This window comes from Lagenorhynchus albirostris, chromosome 15 (assembly GCF_949774975.1).
Source record: "Lagenorhynchus albirostris chromosome 15, mLagAlb1.1, whole genome shotgun sequence".
NCBI classification, from domain to species: Eukaryota; Metazoa; Chordata; class Mammalia; order Artiodactyla; family Delphinidae; genus Lagenorhynchus; species Lagenorhynchus albirostris.
Genome location: NC_083109.1, coordinates 21,557,219 through 21,576,919, shown reverse-complemented (window position 1 = coordinate 21,576,919; position 19,701 = coordinate 21,557,219). Strand labels below are relative to the sequence as shown.

At 42.6% G+C, this 19,701-nt stretch overlaps 1 protein-coding gene across 17 annotated transcripts in view; it reads left to right on the top strand.

Moving 5' to 3' along the window:
- The window catches only part of RPRD1B (regulation of nuclear pre-mRNA domain containing 1B), a 77,015-nt gene that overhangs the window by 34,718 nt on the left and 22,596 nt on the right, over positions 1 to 19,701 (top strand). For 10 of the 17 annotated variants that reach the window (XR_009535267.1, XR_009535257.1, XR_009535256.1 and 7 more), the window contains one exon: positions 18,444 to 18,594. The exons of 1 other annotated variant lie outside the window; for it this stretch is intronic. Coding sequence is in view for 1 of the 16 variants with exons in the window: in XM_060123025.1 (XP_059979008.1) it covers positions 18,444 to 18,593 (150 nt within the window). In the remaining 15 variants the exon portion in view is untranslated. Of the gene's footprint in view, positions 1 to 15,968; positions 16,573 to 16,639; positions 16,995 to 18,443; positions 18,595 to 19,701 lie in introns of those variants that run through there. 6 more of the 17 variants (XR_009535262.1, XR_009535264.1, XR_009535263.1 and 3 more) reach the window with 6 other exon arrangements.

Sequence of the window (19,701 nt, the reverse complement as noted above, 5' to 3'; positions counted from 1 at the left end):
AAAATTTAAGAGATTTATAAAATGCACGGGCAGTTTTTGAACAACATACTGCCTTCAGCAGGTCTTCCAAAGTTCATTCGAGTATGTGCTCTTTGGCTGCTCTTACAGTGTCAGGAACATAATTGCTCCTCAGTAAATATTTGTTCTGTGAGTGAAATTCATCACCTGATGAAACCTTACTTCATAAAGAAGAGGATTTTCTAGGTTGAATTAAAAAATTAATTCTTGGTTGTAAAGAATATATCAGTAAAGAAAGGTGAGTATTTGATGGAAACTGGGGGTTTCCTCCTTTGTGTTGCTTTTCTTTTTTTTTCCTTGAAGTAGAATCATGATTCATTTTGAGATGATTTTTTTTTTACCTTTTCTTTTATTTCTGCTTTTCCTTTTGGGTGTTATGGTAGACATTGGCCTTAAACTCCAGGCAGGGTTAGAAGGAGAGTTGCTTAATATTTGTCATGAACATGAGGAAACACAGAAATGGGAAAGAAGGCATGTAGAAGGAAGCACAAACAGCAGCCCCGAAGTGAGGATAAGGAATGTGGAGGATACAGAAGAAGGTGAATTCAAAAAGGAAAAGGCCAAAGGTACCAGAAAAGCCTCTAAACTTTAGTTCTTGGAACAAAAGGAAGGTTTGTTTCTGGGTGACAGAGGTGACCATTACCCCAAGTGACTGCTAGAAGCTTACAAGCCATAGAGTAGGACAGACAAAGTTCCCATCTTGTTTGGAGAAAGTATGATGTGGTATGTTCCATCTGACTGATCAGGGCATGTGAAAAGCAGAGAGAGAGAAGGAAATCTATTTGTACAAGCATTGAAGAAAAAAAATCAAAAGGGGGAAGGTACCCAAAATTTTACCACCTTAAAACATCAGTTGGTTTCTTTTACATCGTGGTGTTTGACTAGTAGTGCTCTAGAACTGAAAGGAGACAGTTCTGTGATATACATGCCACTTGGTACACACACAGACTATATGCCACACAGGGAAGAGCTCTGGGGAGATGTGTTCCTATCTGCAGATTTTTTTTTTAATTGAGGTGAAATGTATAGAACATAAAAGTAATAACCATTTTAAAGTGTATGCATTTCATGGGCTTCCCTGGTGGCGCAGTGGTTGAGAGTCCGCCTGCCGATGCAGGGAATACGGGTTCGTGCCCCGGTCCAGGAAGATCTCACATGCCGCGGAGTGGCTAGGCCCGTGAGCCATGGCCGCTGGGCCTGCGCGTCCGAGCCTGTGCTCCGCAACGGGAGAGGCCACAACAGTGAGAGGCCCACGTACCACAAAAAAAAAAAAAAAAAAAAGTGTATGCATTTCAGTGGCGTTCAGTACATTCATAGTATTATGCAACCACCACCTATATCAAGTTCCAAAACATTTCACATTCCGTCATACCAAAAGAAAACCCTGTACCCATTAACGAGTCATTCCCTATGCGCCCCCTCCTCCCAGCCCCTTGCAACTGCCAGCCTGCTTTCTATCCCCATGGATTTGCCAGTGCTGGATATTTCATATAATTGTGTCTGGCTTCTTTCGCTTAACATGTTTTTTAGGTTCATCCACGTTGTAGCATGTATCAGTACTTCATTTCTTTTTATGGCTGAATTGTCCATTGTATAGATATGAAAAAATGTCTACCCATTAATTTGTTGATGGACAGTTGGATTGTTTCTGCATTTTGGCCATTATGAATAATGGTGCTGTAAACAGTTGTGTACAAGTTTTTGTGGGGACATACGTTTTATTTCTCTTGGGTATATGTATAACTAGGAATAGAATTGCTGGGTCATAAGGTGAATGCTATGTTTAACTTTTTGAGGAACCACCAAAACTGTTTCCCATAGCAGCTGTACCATTTTACATTCCCATTAGCAGTGTATGAGGAGGGTTCCAGTTTCTCCACATCCTCCTCAGCACGTGATAACTGTCTGTCCTTTTTAAATTCTAGCCATCCTAGTGAATGTGAAGCGATATCTTGTGGTTTTGACTTGCATTTCCCTGACGACTAATGGGGATGAGCATCTTAGCATGTGCTTGTTGGCCATTTGTGTATCTTTTTTTTTTTTTTTTTTTTTTTTGCGGTACGCAGGCCTCTCACTGTTGTGGCCTCTCCCATTGCGGAGCACAGGCTCCGGACGCACAGGCTTAGCGGCCATGGCTCACGGGCCCAGCCGCTCCACGGCATGTGGGACCTTCCTGAACCGAGGCACGAACCCGCGTCCCCTGCATCGGCAGGCGGACTCTCAACCACTGCGCCACCAGGGAAGCCCTGTGTATCATTTTTTTGAGCAGTGTTTATTCAAGACCTGTGCCCATTTTTGAATTGGGTTGTTTGTTCTTGAATTGTAAGAGTTCTTTGTATGTTCTGGATATTAAACTCTTACCAGATAAATGCTTTGCAGATATTTTCTCCCATTTTATAAGTTGTCTTTTCATTTCTTCATAATGCCCTTGGATGTAGTAAGTTTTTAATTTTGGTGAGTTCTACTGTGTTTTTTCTTGTGTTGCTTGTGTTTTGGTATCACATTTAAGAATCTGTTGGCAAATCCCGGATCATGAAGATTTACTCCTGTGTTTTCTTCTAGGAGTTTTGTAGTTTTAGCTTTTACATTTGGGTCATTGAGTTAATTTTGGTATATGACGTGAGGTGGGGCAGGGGGACGTGCGTGCAACTTCATTGTCTGCATATAGATATCTAGTTGCCCTAGCACCATTTGTTGTCCCCCACTGAATACTTGGCACTTTTGTAAAAAATCGGTTGGCCATAGATGTATGGGTTTATTTCTGGACTGTCTGTTCTATTCCACGGATCTGTGTGTCTGTCCTATGGTGGTATCACAACTATTTTGATCACTGTAGCTTCATAGTAAGTTTTAAGATCAGAGAATGTGAGTCCTCAACTTTGTTGTTGTTTTTCAATATTGTTTGGCTATTTGGGGCCTGTTGCAATTCTGTGTGAATTTGAGGATCAGCTTTTCCATTTCTACAAGAAAGGCTGTTGGAGTTTTAATAGGAATTGTATTGAATCTGGAGATTGCTTTCGGCACTATTGCCATTTTAACAATCTTAAGCCTTCTAATCCATAAACATGAGATGTCTTCCCAATTATTTAGGTGTGCTTTAATTTCTGCTGCAGGATTTTAAAAGAGATGCTAGATTATCACTTACTGATGCATTTGATATTACAAAGGCCCTGTTTAGGTGCCCTCGGTATCAGGGACCACAGTAGAAGACAGCGTGCGCCTCCTTTCAGTAGGCAGTGTCTTACACACCTCTAGAAGGCACGCATATGTATGCGTGTGCGCTCAACAAAGTCACCAGGGCATGGTCAGTGACAGCCAGCTTCACTCTGCAAAGTAAAGGCCTGGATGTCTAGGTAAGGTCGTTAACAGGATTACTGAGCTGGACAGAACCTTAGAGATTGTATAGTCCAGCTTCTGAATTGGTAAAGAAACTCAGACCCAGAGTTAGCCCAGACCAGGAATACAATTCAAAGCAGACATCTTGTGATTTTTATTGAGTTTGTGTTTGTTTATTGTGGATTTTTAAAATTAGTTTATTTATTTCATAAGGTCAGGTCACAGCAGAAAGACACTCTACACAGAAGAGTAGCCAGAGTTGATCATTTCAGCAATCCCAAGAATCTTGTTTCAGAGACATGACATCTTATGTAGGGGGATTAAAATGGTTGCATGAAAGCATTCTAAAGTGGCCCTCGAAAAAACCTTTCTGAATTTGAGAGAGCCCATTTTGCCACAAACGTTCCGAGTACCCTCTGCTATGACTGTGCATGCTCTTGCTCTGCGAGGAAGGGAGAACTAGTTCATGGAACTTGGGCCTGCTGCTCTTTCCCCAGCGTGGCTCCTCCCCCTCAGCTGTGATGAATACTTGGGAGCACAGCTTTCTACTTCAGGCAACACGGCTGGGAAGGGGGAGACAGCCCGGAATCCAGCGCTGTCTTGTGATTCTTCATGTATCTGCTTGTAATTTGGTTATAACAGACTTGAGCAAGTCTTTGACTGTAGCTGAGGGGCGCTAAACCAAACTGCTGGCCGTCTGTTGTTTTTGGCAGCATCCCCCACCTCCCTGCAGGGAGCAGGTGGTTAGAAGTGTTCATTCCTGTAATGGGATAGGCAGTAGGTGGAGATAGAGAGCTCCTTTTTTGTCAGCTTTGGAGTAAATTCTCCCCTTTCCCCGTGGTGATGAAAGCCAGTATCTCATCGTCCATTATAGTGAGGGCAGATGGGAGCAGGTGATCTAATCCTCATTTTATAATCGGAGGGGGTTTTTGTTTGTTTTTTTGGTTTTTAAAAAAATTCTGGCCACACTGTGTGGCATGCAGAATCTTAGTTCCCTGACCAGGGATTGAACCTGTGCCCCCTGCAGTGGAAGCTCGCAGTCCTAACCACTGGACCACCAGGGAATTCCCTAATCCTCACTTTAGATGAGAAGACAAAGATCAGCATTTATATGAGCAGTTCAAGGTCACAGAGGAAGTCAGTGAGGACCAGAGCCCCAGTCTCCTGAAACCTGACTCCAGTGATCATCTACTGTGTTCCCCTGGGAACTGAGAGGCCCTGCCTGGTCCCCTGCTAAGCAGTAGTCACTGCCCTTCCTCAGCATGTCATTCTTTCCTCCCTAGACCAGCAGTGCTGTCAGCACCACGGGCTGTAGAATAGTCGTTGAGGCAGGTCAGTCTGCTCACATGGGTCAAGTGATCGGGGGGTTTGTACTCGTGTCCTTCCCCACACAGCAGGCCTTGGCGTGCTTACTGCTTTTTCATCCCTTTGATGTAGGACCCTTTTTTTTTTTTTTTTTAAATAGGTTTCCCTCCAGTAGGTGGGGACTTTTCTTGAGTTGTGTGCTTCTGTGAGTAATTTGGAGTTTGGAGGCAGTGTTTAGTCCTTGGATTCCTTCCATTCATTTTAGGTGCTGATTATAGGTCAGGCCAGATTTGCAGCTGGAACTTTTATCTGTCGGTGTGTGTGCTTAGGTGTGTGTGTGTGTTCTTTCTATATTAATCTCTTGTCACTCCAGGGGGGAAAATGCCCCATATAATGTACTTCACTTACTTGGTGACCTAAGGGCATGGTTCACTGACATTTGAGACTTTACACTGAAAAAAGTGATGTGATTTCAAAGCTCTCCCAGCTGGAATTCCATACTTTTTTTTTTTAAAGAATTTCTTTTGGTGTGGACCAATTTTAAAGTCTTTATTGAATTTGTTACAATATTGCTTCTGTTTTTATGTTTTGGGTTTTTTTGCCGCGAGGCATGTGGGATCTTAGCTCCCTGACCAGGGATCAAACCTGCACCCCCTGCATTGGAAGGGGAAGTTTTAACCATTGAACCACCAGGGAAGTCCCTGGAATTCCATACTTTTAGCCACAGTGTTGTTTTTGTATTTATAGTTCAACTTTTGATTAATCCTCCTCCTTCCTGAAACAGCTCCACTGAGTTTTAGCTGGTGTTTGTAGCACTAATTTTTCATATTTATTTATAAAGTGCATATACATATTGAGTCAAAACAGCCTCCGGGCCCCATGTCACTGCTTGTCTGAAAACATCCATTCTTATTCAACTAATATTCAGTTTTTTCTCTTTTCTTTTTTTCTGATTATAAAAGAAGCACATCATAGGAAACGTAGAAAAATTAAGTATAAAGAAAAAAATTGTAATCTCACGACCCAGAGATAACTACTTTTAGTATATTTCTTTTATTTTTTTCCTCCTATTTTAAAATTAAAATAATCATAATGTCATGCTTTTTAAAACTTTTATGTGATCATTTTCCCTTATTGACAAAAACTTTATAAACATTTTAAATGGATGCTTGAATATCTGTGGTTGGATATTCAATGATTATTTTTATTGTACTGTTTCTTTTTTCTCCCCCCGCCCCCCACTTTGGACTAACTTTTAGTCTGGGTTATTTCCTTCCTATAAATTTCTAAAAATTGATTCTGTATGTGTGCAGATGTCTGCTTGTCTCTAAGTACCCTGCAGGTCATATGCATTTCAAAGTCTTTGCCACCAGTAGGCATTTCTGTCTTAAGCGTTCTTGATCTTTTTCAAAGCATCTTAGGCAGTCTAGAACTTTATTGAGCTTTATAGACAGATAGAAGATATATATCTTTAATATGTGTATATATATCCACAAGTTAAGGATTAATCTTTGTTTTATGAAGGAATGAATATTGAATAGTTTAATCAGACAAATAGGGCTCTCTTCTAGGTTTTATCTGTTTACATTTGAAACAGATGTGGGAAAATAGCAATTCTTATTACAGTATTGACTTGAGTGAGCATAGCTTTTTTTGTTTTGTTTTTTGGTTTTTGCGGTATGCGGGCCTCTCACGGTTGTGGCCTCTCCCGTTGCGGAGCACAGGCTCCGGACGCGCAGGCTCAGCGGCCATGGCTCACGGGCCCAGCCGCTCCGCGGCATGTGGGATCTTCCCGGACCGGGGCACGAACCCGTGTCCCCTGCATCGGCAGGCGGACTCTCAACCACTGTGCCACCAGGGAAGCCCAAGTGATCATAACTTTGAGAGCAGAGTTCAGATTACAGAAATTTGAGCTCTTGTGTCTAGGTGTCTGTTTGACCCAATGGGTACATGTTATTTTGAGCGAAGATCTATTTTAGTCTTTATGAATGTTCCTACTCCTGTTAAGGTGGGCCTTCTACTCCCACTTCAAGTTGTGATTTTTGAAGAAAGTAAAATTGGATTGTGGCATACTCTGCAATCTTCTAAGTTATATCTCTGACTTTGTTTTTCCTTATAAAATGTAGGGCCTGAAATAAGGTCAGAAAGAGTCTTTTTCCATGATTAGGGCAAAAATGTGCATGCTTATAATGAGTCAACCTGAAACCTTTACAAAGTCCCTGAGGTACCTACAGCCTGCTTCATGTAAAGAAGTGATGGTACCAGCCAAATGTCATTATGACTCTGCCAGCCTCCTTATTTGTTCTCTTCCTTATTCAGCTTCTTTCAACATCTTTAGGAAAAAGTGTGGACCACTCTCTTGCTTCTTCCAGTCGTTAGGTACTTTGAGAATTTTAAGCAGAGTAACTTTGCAAATTTCAACTCAGCAAAAATTTGCCAGCAGCCTTCTAAGCATTATTGGGGTTTGGATAGTGATTATATATAGACACAGCCCACTTTTTCTTCATGATGTCTGGTATGATGTATTTGGTGCTTTTCCGAGTCCTTTTATTTTGCCCATAGTGTTGCTGCTCCGTGGGACATAAACTCACTAGGAGTTATTCCCAGAAAGATACCGTTTGCCCCAGTTAGGATTTAGTGATGAGGACCTAAAGTGCCCATTCCAGGCTCTTTCTGACTTTCTCTACTGAGGCCAGTGGTCTTTGCAGCCTCTTGTCTTTGGTGTGGTTTTTCATTTATAAAATAATAATTTTACCCTCACCTGGGGCAAACAGGTTCCAATACTTGTCTAACCTAAGTTGTTAGTGTTCGCCTTTCTTTATCTCACAGGATCTTTAGGGCCAAGTTATTTTCCTTTCTGTGGAAGAACTCTCCAATAGGCTGGCTGAAAGCGTCCTTCTCAGCACGTGTAGCATACTTTGCCTCTCTAATATTTTTTTAAATCACATTCACACAAGCACACCCCTGCACCACTACCACTATGCCTTTGTAACTTCGTGTTTCTCCTTGCTGCCTCTGCTTACCCCATTGCAGTTTAGCAGGCGTATCTCCATTACTGTCTTTAGAATCTTCCACCAGTGGTCTAATCTCAAAAGCCAAAAGATACTTTTCAGTCTCTGTCTCTCATCTCCTTTTCTCTTTTTGGCCCTCTCTATAGCATTTTATACTGTTTAATAATTTTTATGTGTTTTCCTTCTCTGGTTTCTGTATCCCACCTTCTGCTGGTTCTAGGACTTTTGTCCTTTAATCAGCTTTTCTCCATCCTTGCCCTGTAAATATGGGTTTTCCTTTAGCTTTTTTCTTATTCCAGACCTTTTCCTTGAGTGACATAAAGTGGCTTCAGCTACCACCTTTGTGCTGATGGCTTAAATCTAAATCTTTACCTAGACACTTCCTTGTACTTAAGACCCATTTATCTTATTTCCACAGATACTTCTTACTTAATATGGTCAAAACACACCATCTCTTCCCTTCCAACCTTTCCTTTCCTGCCCTTCCCCTCTCTTGGAGAAGAGCATTGCCATTCATCAAAACCAGACACTGGACCTCATCCAGTGTTTCTCCCCCTATTTTTCCCACCTCCCACGCCAGTCATTTCACCCTTCTCATGTCCCAGTCTCTCCCTCAGCTCCTCTGCTGCACCTCTGCCAGACAACCTCCCGTCGCCTGTCTTCCACATTGGAGTAGTCACCAAGCCATTGTGATCTTTGTCTCCTCAGGTTTTCTTGAATTTGTCCCCCTTCTCTTCATCTCTGTGTCCACCTCCACCACCTTAGTTCAGGCTGTCACTGTGTCTCACCTGGTCGCCTGCAGTAGCCTGGTTACTGATCCATCTGCATTTGTTCTTATGCCCTGTGATCCATTCTTTGCATGGCACCCTGTGATGTTTTCAGCATGCAGCTCTGGGCATGTCATTCTCTGCTCAAACATTTAAATGGCTTCCCATTGCTCCTAGAATATAGGCCCAAATCCTCGCATGTGGCCGTCCCCCTACCCCACCCCGGGACTTGGCCCCTGCTGACCTCATCAGCCATATCTCTTGCCGTGTTCCATTGCATTTTGTCTGTGCTGACCTTCTTTTGTCTCTGACTTCATATGTGCTGTTCCCTCTGCATAGAACACTCTCCCTCCTTTACTTCCCACTGGTTACCCTTACCTGGTTGATCCCCATTCATCGTTTATATCCTAAGTCAAACAGTATTTCCCGGAAACCCCATCTCCACCCCATAAAGCCAGGTCTCTCCCCGCTGCCACCCCCCATATATACTGTCATAGCTCCCCATCATTTTCCTTTAGAGCACCACATAGTTTGTCATTCTCTTTAGGGATTATTTGGTGATTCTCTGACCAGATCATAAAATCCTGGCTGTATTGTCATTCTTTCATCCCCAACCCTAATCCTGATGCTTGGCTCAGCATCTGACCTCAGGTGGCACTTACGGTTGCTGTTCGGTTTATCTCCAGGTGCAGTCAGAGGATATCTTCAACGGGGACTCCTTCTGGTTGAGGACGTTCCTTCGAGATCTAGGCTTTACTCCTGAGACAAATTCTTTTTCTCACTCAGCTTTTAGATTGATAGGGTTGGACTATGGTGCCACCTAATTAAAAATTCTGTGACTTTTTTCCCCTCGTCTTGGAGGTCATGGGCCTTTTCATTTTCTCAAGCCAGCTTCTAGTAAATGTGCTAAATTTTCAGGTCATACTCAAATGGTTTGTGGGAGGAAGGATTTTGTATCCCATTAATAATTCTCTTTTTCTTCAATTCTGTACATCTTTAACATATAAATCAGGAAGATTAAATATTATAAAATAATAAACATGGGAAGGGTGATTGTTCTTTTCCCCTCTCAGATCTGCTCATTGACATTGAACAGTTTAACAAGTGCTTGGTCTCATTCAGAACTCACCATCACCCCAGGATATAGGCATTATTTCCATTCCCATCTTAGGAGGATGCTAAGCCCAGCAAGGTAAAGTCACATGTCATACCACAGACAAGAGGTAGAGTAGGATCTGAACCTTGGATTTTCTGACTCTGAGTTTTTTCTGTTCTACCACAGAGACCTACCTCCCTCCAGTGGGAGGGTGATATACCTTCAGTCTTTTGGAGGAGCTAGGAAATGCATTTTCTTCCTTTTTTCGCTAATGGGAAGGAATTGATGTTTTTTTATTGCTTATAGAGAGAGCTGTATCCAAATACTGTGCAGTAACCTACAGGCTAGCCTGCTTCAGGCAGACCATATAGCACTTAAAATTATAGTAAACATTGCTTAAAATTATTTTTTGTGAAAAATATCCTTTTCCTTTCTACCCTTTGCTTCTTATCTGCCTTCTAGGAATGCTTGACTCCCCCAGTATTAGGCTCAAAAGGAGAAACAGGTGAAAAGTTGGCACCTTCGATGCTTGCACAGCAATAACCTGGGTCTTTATTAAAATAGTCATTAAGGAAGTCAGTTTGTGGGGGCTTTATTTGCATAAAACTTGCATTTTTGAAGGTTAACTTTTTAAAAAAGAATTAATTATAAATAATTCTTCCTGTACATTAGTATTTTGGTTTTATCTGGTTTTGTATGAGGGGTCCATTGCGTAAATGGTGTAAGCATTTTTGAAGGACCCAGGTCATTTTTAAATGTCTCTTTTTAGAGCACTTTTATGGACATCTGTTAAATTGTAAATTTTAGCTTTATGGTTATGTTAAGGTTTGAAAATTTGCCCAGTCCTAAAATTGATTTTATTTTTGTTAGTTTCATTTTTATTAGTTTAGTTATGTGTATACAGTGACTTTTCATTCTTCTTCCCTTGCTTTTGCAATTCCCTATCATAAGGGGGTTTTTCTTGTGATAGTAGAAGCTCCCTTAAACCTTTTGTGTAGAGGGTCCTCTGGGGAGAAGGAAATACCCTGAAAACACTTTGTGGTACGATTTCAGGTTTAAGAAGGCTGTTCCCAGTTGATCCCTCCAGTGGCTGGTTGGATTGCTCTGAGAATACTCCTAATTGTGGTCATTTTGTCATTTTCCCTTCTGGGAAGTACTTTGTGTGTTCTGTTGGAAGCGGGTGGGGGTGAGGGATTTCTTCCTCTGCCCCTCTTGAGCTTTTGTGGCTGGACTAAGAATAAAATTGACAGAAGGCAGATTAAGAGGAGAAAAAGAAACAAATTTTAATCATGTGCATGGAAATCTCATAAAAATGGGACCTAAGAAGTAGCCAGAGAAGGCAGCTTTTATACTTTTTAGACAAACAATAAATTTGTGAGGAATTGACAGCACAAAAAAACTTAGGCTTTGGGTGCTGAATTAGAAAAGACTCTAAACAGAGTTTAAGCTTGGGGTAGTAAATTAAAGAAGTAAAGTAAGAAGGTTTGTTTATACAGGCTTCTTGGCTCTGAACTCCTTGTCTCTGACAGTAAGTGTTTCCTTCTACCTCCAGATGCAGAGTGAACCTTTCACATGAGAGATTTATTTCCTGCTTTTCAGGGAGACAGAGGAGGGTCAGAGTCTTTTTTTTTTCTTCCTTATATAAGCGGCTTCTTAAGCAGCTTCAATTCAAAATAATCAATATGCCACGGTGGCATATTTTGGGGCAGCCCACTCTGAGCCTCAACAATACCTTTATTACTTATTTTAGTAATGGAGCCGCAAGGCCCTGAATACTGGGATCGGAGCCACGATCGGAGCTCTTTTCCCTGTATCTTGCATCTTACTCAGCAGCTCCAGCCCTGCTGTGACATCCCAGAATGTGTCATTTTGAGATGTCTCCGCTGCCACTACGTCATATGGAGCATGGAGCTGGGTGAGAGAGAGGTGCAAGTCAGTGATGGGTTTTCAGCGTTCCCGTGTAGATCCTTGAAGGAAAATTAAAAACAGCATTCTGATTTTCAGTCCAAGGATCTATAGGTTGTATTTTCCCTTAAGAAAAATGAATGAAAGAAAGAGAAATTAATTAACTAATTGGGGTTTAAGTAGAAGCTGTGACTTCTACATGTAGATCCTGTGAGCCTTGGTGGCAAGAGGTGAGCCTCCTGGCAGGACGAGGGGGCTGAGTGGGCACGTTAAGTAATCTTAGGGCGAGGATCAGCTTCCCCTTTCTGCCTGGCTCTCTTTACCCTTCATGCAATGAAGCCGTTCTTTGACTCTGAAGCCGTTCTCTGACTCTGAAGCCGTTCTCTGAACAGGGCCCTTCATAAACTTCTTCATGCGTAATAACCCTTTATGATTCTTAATTGGGAGTAGCCAAGCAGTGGGTGATTTTTATATACCGTATGTCCTATAGCACAACAGGGCAAGATAAAGGAACACATGAGTCTTGTTACTGGAAATCTTATCAAATCAAGCCCCTGCCTGTGGTGTTATTTCTAACATAATATTTCTTATGTAAATACTTCTTAGCAAGAAGAAAATAGGTTTGACAGTGTTTACATTTTGATCAGTGATTACATTTACATGAGTTGCTAGAGGGTATGCTTCTAATTTTGTTTGTTTTGAAAGTGAAATTCCTGTCTAAAGGTCACTGTGATGTCGGACCCTGTCATTTCTAACCATCTTATCCCCAAGCTCATCTGCAGTGTGTCAGATTTGGCTTACTGCTGTAACCAAGAAAGGCAAAGAATGTGTCAGCCTTGCTTCCTTCAGCCAGTTGTCTTCATACTCCATGCTGGACTGTGTTCCCACAAAGTCAGCAGGGGGATGTTGGACACATTTTCTCCCTCTGGTTTGAAGAGTCTGTGAGGCAAGATTCCAGAGCTTTGTCAGGACCATAAATCCTCGACATTATCTTAGAACTACGTGTTGGGCCTTTACCTTCTATGTTTTGAACATTTCTTGGCAGTCAGATAAACCCTGGCAATTCCTCACAGGTGCCTGCTTTCCCCTCCACCTCCTCTCCTCAAGGATCCTGAAACAGGGCAGCCGTAGCAGCAAATCTGGTGGAACTCCTGCCTGTTTCATGGCTCCCCATGGCCTCTCTAGGGTGGTGTGGGGTTTGCTGCAGTAGGTGCCTGTAGCAGAATGGAGGATTCAGCTCAACCCATCACCTCTGCCACCACCCCAGTATAAATTATTCATGAGCAGGGAAGGAAAAGCAACAGCTGCCTGGTTTGCCTTGTCTTTTCCTGCTTAAGGTAGGTAGTGGAGGAAGAGGCAAGTGTCTGAAGACAAGAGTACGAAAAAGCCGTGTGAAGTGTGGGTGAGGTGAATTAGCTGGCAGGGAGAGAAGACTGATGAGCGGGAGCGGTGCAGCGGCGTCATCTGCTGGTGTAAATGGTACAGGGCTTGATCTCTCGAATTCCTGTACCAGGCAGGGGAGCATGAGCCTTAGATTAAAGGCTAAGTCCTCTGTTACAAGTGTAAGGTATTTTAAGCAAGGAGCATGTGACCACCTTGCCACATCATTTGTCTGAATGGTACTTGGTGTGCTAAAGAGACTGTGGGATGCAGCACACTTAAATGAGTCAACAGAACTTGAATAGGTCTCATCACTTTGAAGTTGGTTTTCATGGTATCATGAAAGGAAGCCTGGATTTCTGCTGAGCACTGGAGTTGCTGAGGGCATGGTTTGGAACCTTGTAGCAGCAGAGCTTGTGGACCACAGTTGTCAGAAGGCAGGCTAGTAGTTTGAGAAAAAAGCTTCTTGGATTCTCCTGAGGTCTGTTTCCTCTGCCCGTCCAGAACCTAAGAGGATAACTGGAAAGGCAGCTAGCTGTCAAGGGAGTGCCGTGACCTGACTGGCAGATTCTTCACAGGGACCACCGAGGAAGTCCCTGTTTTAACAGGTTTAAAAGCAGTCTTTACCTGTATTTAGATATTTAGAATATATATCTAGTCACTCTTGCTGATACATTTTAACCTCTTGTCGCATTGGTCACTTTTTTCGAAGGCTATTTTTTAGAACAGTTTTAGGTTCACAGCAAAATTAAGACGAAGGTACAAAGATTTCCCACATACTTCCTGTCCCCAAATATGTATAGTCTCCCAACTATCAACATTCTCCAGGTGTGGTACATTTGTTACTGTTGATGAACCTACACTGACACACTATAATCACCTAAAGTCAGTAGTTTACATTAGGGTTCACATTGGTGTTGTACATTCTGTGGGTTTGGACAAATGTATAATTTATCATTACAGTATTTTCACTACCCTAAAAATCATCTCTGCTCCACCTGTTCATCCCTCCCTACTTCCCTCCAACCTTTGTCTCCATGATTTTGCCTTTGCCAGAATGTCATATAGTTGGATTCATAGTTAGCCTTTTCAGATTGGCTTCTTTCACTAAATGATATGCATTTAAGGTTTCTCCATGTCTTTTCATGGCTTGATAGCTCGTTTCTTTTTAGTGCTGGATAATATGCTGTTGTTTGGATGTACCAAAGTTTATTTATCCATTCACCTACTTAAGGACATCTTGGTTGATTCCAGCTTTTGGAAGTTAGGAATAAGGCTGTTATGAACATTCGCGTGCAGGTATTTGTGTGGGCATAGATATTCATCTCCTTTGGGTAAATACCAACAAGCATGATTGCTGGATCATGTGGTAGGAGTATGTTTAGTTTTGTAAGAAGCCACCAAATTGTCTTCCAAAGTGGCTGTACCATTTTGCATTCCCACCAGCAATGTATTTGAGAGTTCCTCTTGCTCCACATCCTAACCAACGTGTGGTGTTGTTGGTGTTCTGTGCTTTGGCTATTCTAATAGGTGTGGGGTGGTATCTCAACAGTGTTTTTTTGTTTTTGTTTTTGTTTTTGCGGTACACGGGCCTCTCACTGCTGTGGCCTCTCCCGTTGCGGAGCACAGGCTCCGGATGCGCAGGCTCAGTGGCCATGGCTCAAGGGCCCAGCTGCTCCGCAGCATGTGGGATCCTCCCAGACCGGGGCACAAACCCGTGTCCCCTGCATCGGCAGGCGGTCTCTCAACCACTGCACCACCAGGGAAGCCCCTCAACAGTGTTTTAATTTGCATGTCCCTGATGACGTGTGATGTCTTTCACAAACATTTTCTCCCAGTCTCTGGCTTGTCTTTTCATTCTCTTGACAGTCTATTGCAGGGTTGAAATTTTTCATTTTAATGAAGTCCAGCTTGTCAGTTCTTTCATGGATCATGCCATTGGTGTCGTATGTAAAAAGTCATCACCAAACCAAAGACCATTTAGATTTTCTTCTGTGTTATCTTCTAGGAGTTTTATAGTTTTGTGTTTTACCTTTAGGTCTCTGATTCATTTTGAGTTAATTTTTGTAAAGGATGTAAGATTTGTGTGTAAATCTGGTTTTTTGCATGTGGGTGTCCAGTTGTTGAAAATACTATCTTTTCTCCACTGTATTGCCTTTGCTCCTTTGTCAAAGATCAGTTGATTATATGGGTCTATTTCTGGGCTCTCTATTCTGTTGCATTGATCTGTTTGTTTATTCTTTTGCCAGTATTGGTGTTGTCTGGATTACCACAGCTTAAAGTAAGTCTTAGAGTCAGGTAGTTTCTAACTTTGTTCTTCTTTTTTAACATTGTGTTGGCTCTTCAGAATCTTTTGCCTCGCCATATAAACTTTAGAATTAGTTTGTCTGTATCTACAAAATAACTTGCTGTGGTTTTGTTGGGATTGCCTTGGATCTGTAGATCAAGTTGGGAAGAACAGACATCCTAATAGAATTGAATATTCCTATCCATGAACATGGAATATCCTCCATTTATTTACTTCTGTGTTCAGTCATCAGAATTTTGTAATTTTCCTCCTATAGATCTTATACATATTTTGTTAGATTTATACTTAAGTATTTCATTGTTTTGGGGCTAATTTAAAGGTATTGGGTTTTAATTTCAAATTCCACTAGTTCATCGCTGGTATATATAGGAAAGCAATTGACTTTTATATATTAACCTTGTATCTTGCAACTCTGTGTTTTTTAATCCTTTTCAGTGAATCCCACTTTCATCCTTTCTCTCGTGATGCCCTCCTCCTAGGCTTATGCAACTGCTCTTAAAATAGAAATCCCTATGGGAAGAGAATGAGAAGAAATGCCCATGGCACAAGGAGGTATGGGCATGATCCATCCACTTTCAGAGTGGCCTGAAGAGAGGACTTTAATATGGAACATATTTCCTTTTATTAAAATGAAGTTTCTGTGGTGATATCTAGAATATAATAGCAGCCTAAGCATGATGAGATACCTCTCCACTCTCCTAAACAGGAATAAATGGGATTTTTTTTTTTAAGATTGCCTTTGAAGAGAGTTATTTGAACTTAAGGTAGTGTGGGGGTGTTATCAGATCAATCACCTTTCTTTTTTAAAAAAATATTTATTTATTTATTATTTATTTATTTAGGCTGCACCAGGTCTTCGTTGCAGCATGTGGACTTCTTAGTTGTGGCATGCATGCGGGATCTAGTTCCCCAACCAGGGATCAAACCCCGGCCTCCTGCATTGGGAGTGCAAGAGTCTTCCCACTGGACCACCAGGGAAGTCCCAGCCACCTTTCCTTTTGACTTCAGGTGGACTTGCTAAATTAAATTAGTCTAAGGATTACCCAAGAGTGAGGACCCTTGGATTCTGATCTCAGGTCAGCTCACTAGAGACTTGGTGATTTTCAAACTGTTCTTGAGGAATTCCTTCAACTGAAGTGCTCTGTAGCTACCAAGACTGGATGGCTCTGAGTTGAGGTGGCTTTCATTTGTCAGCTTTGGTCAGAGGATTTGGGCAGGGAGCAAGGGGTAACTATTCAGTAACTATTTTACCTTTTTTGTACCTAGAATTCAGGAGAAGTTAAATAAATGAATCCATGTCCAGTAATAGAGAATTAGTCTTCTCTATTAATTTCCTGTGAAGTCTGTGAAACCAAAGAAGAAAACTATTTGTGGAGGGAAGGACAGAGAACCTTCACGTTTTAGGTCCTCAGATTTGAAAGTAGTTTTCAGTTTCAAGAATGAAAGGTGATTACTTTATGTGGTGTGCTTGTGCATGATATTATCTTTTATATATTGTTAATTCATTGGGCAGCTGTGTAGACACCTACTGTTTACAGGGCACTGCTGGGCATGGTGGATGCTGGGTGAAGCATATAGGTCTGGTCCTAGCCTCCCGACGCTTACTAGTTTGATGGAGGAGTCACTGTCAATAATTAACGTAAGTCATTATTTTAGTTGTATTAAGTCTACGAAGGTAAAACATGGGGTGCCAGGAGAGCTTACTTTCTTAACCTGTCACTTGTCTGTTCGTTTGATGACTTGTGTGAGCAGCTCTCATTTCAGGTGGAAGGCTGACCGCCACCAGTCATGTAGGGGTGGAGCCTCTCTGCCCATTTCCCCATTCCCCTCTTCCACTCCTTGCTTGGAATTTGTCTTTACAACTCAAAGTAAGTGTTCTTCATTTAACCTTTTTCCCGTCTTATCACTCTTCCTAGGAGTGCTTAAGCTTATGCCCTCAAACCCTTTGCCTCTCAGGTGTCTGGCATGAAGGAATGTGGAACTTGAAAAAAACCTTACGGGTGGTTCAGTTCCTTCAGTTTTCAGATAAAGAAGGATGAAGGAAAGGAGGGAACACATCCACAGTCACACAGAAACTAAAAGAGCCAGAATTAAACCCAGGGCTTTGCATCTTAGCCCAGTGCTTTCTGTTACCTTCCTGCAGGAGACGCTTTAGTCACCAAGGGCCCAGTCTCAGGAACCTCCTTATCTTTGCAGAAACACCAAGGAGGGTGACACAGTTAGAGGGAAAAAGTCAAGCCCCAGAGGGGTTGTAAACCACAGATCTCACATGGCCCAGAGTTGTTACTCCATACAGATTTACCAAGAAGACCTTTTAGCTGGGAGCTGAGGAAAGAAAATAGTATATTCAGTTCCTGTCATCAGGGGAATCATATTTTAGGGGAACATAGAAGTCTTATATGTATGGAGAGAGTACCTAAGAGCAGTCTGTTAGGGGCACAGTGCACAGGAAGGCCAGTGGAGATGGGGACCAACGTCTTGGATAAGGAGGAAAGATTTTTCTAGAGGAGTGGGACTCAGCAAGTAGGCGAAGGAGTGGAGTCAGGACTTTGCCAGGACCAGGAGAAGAAAGAGATCCCTTCAGGCTTGAGGGGAATCTGAACAAACGGCCTGTGCAAGCTCTGGCATATGCATGGGGGGTTGGGAAGTTGTAAGAAGACCTTGCTGCTGGGAGTAGTCATGGAGATAGTGCCGTGCCATGCTTCCCTTTCTCAGAGGAGTGACTTGAAAGCTGGGCTTCTGGAAGATAAGTCTGTTCAGGGGAGTCTACTAGAAGGCGTCAGCTGAGCCTTGCTGCACTTCTCAGGTGTGGAACAAGGAAGTCCTGGACACAGGCAGTGGCAGTGGCAGTGGGAATTTTAAGCTTCTGTAGTCCTTGTCTACGAAGATAATAACTCTGGGTTAATCTAAGTTTAACACACAAAATATAGCTTTATAGTGGTTTTTCTAGCCATGTCTAGGTGGAGTTTTCAAAATGATTTTAAAGCTTAGGCTTTATTTTATTTTATGAAGTATTCTGAAATAGATAAGAACCAAAGACACCGCAAATACAGAACATCACTTTTTACTTCCAAATCTCAAGTGCTTAGCTGAATACCATTTCATTCACTGTTGCCAGTATTGAGCTCTTGAGCTTTCCTTTTTTTATTTAAAGTTTTGCCTTTTGAGAGTGTGAATGAATGTTTAGCTGAATGGGGGAGGGGCTCTCTGGTGAGGAGCACACAGAGCAAGAAGGTGAGAGTATCTGTATCTCCTCTTTAAACCTGACCATCAGCACACACAGACTTAACTGCATTGTGTTCTCTTTGTCTCCTTAGGAATATAAACAGAAGCTTGCTCGGGTAACCCAGGTCCGCAAGGAACTCAAGTCCCATATTCAGAGCTTGCCAGACCTCTCGTTGCTGCCCAACGTCACAGGGGGCTTGGCCCCCCTGCCCTCTGCTGGTGACCTGTTTTCAACTGACTAAGGCAGGTGTCATGCCCCAGACTCCCATCTGTACCAGCAGAAAGAAGAGGGCAAGTCATGGTTGGAAATAACCTAGTAGCCCCTGGTTCTATCCCTCTTTCTGCTCAGCCCCCCCAGCCTCAAGAAAGAACCGCAGGGTCTGATTCTCCTCTCCAGCCTCTCCTGTTGAGCACAATTGAGGACAGTGGCGAATGGAATCCAGTTTAGATTTATATTTGGAAAGCATACAGACTCACTTCATGTTTCCATGCCCCTGTTGGTTTTCCATTCTTAGCTCTCTCTTTACACCCAAAAAGTTATGAAAATCATGTGTAGAAGAATCTTGTCTCTCCCGACAGCATTGTGTCATGAAAGCAGCTTCTCCTTTCTGAGTTGGGCTTGTTCAAGTTCACTTGAACTTCTGCTGAGGGACTCAATTCTGGAGTAGTTGGCTTTCCTGGCCGCCATCCACCCCAGAGGTTGGAGGCACGGCTGTTGAGCAACTTTGCCGTACAGAGTTTGCCAAATCTCGGATCCTCCCTTACTGTGACTTCTAACAATGCGTAGTCAAAGGTTAGGTGCGTGTGTGAGCAGACTAGAGGATCTAGCAATAAAGCTGATCTGGGACATCAAGTCATAGTTCAGAGAACGACTAACAGATCACAAGCATGAATTAAACATAAGTTATTTGCTTTAGGTTCCTATCCAACAACCTTCCCAGGCTGCACTTATCAAGGGTGCCACCCACTGTCAGAGAGCGCGTTCCTCGAAACATGATCTTTGCCCCAGTTGGTTGTGAAGGCGGTTGTTAGAAATGGCACTGTGGGCCTCCAAAGCTAAAGGCATTCTGGGAGTCCGGGCTCTGCGTGGGTGTTGCTTTGACCCTTTCTTTTGGGGAGTCGGGCACACACTAACATTTAATTCACTGCGTGGGCACGTGTCCACAGCATGGTGACTAAACTTGAAAATCTCCCCTGCAAATATGACACTCTGTGCATGCTTGTCTGTCCTTCACTTCACACCACTGCACGTGTCCTTGTGCCCCTAGGAGGAGGAGTACTTTGTGTCAGATGTTACTGAATAGCTCATCTCGGGAAGGGGGAAAGTGAGGGATATTAATTGGGGGTCTT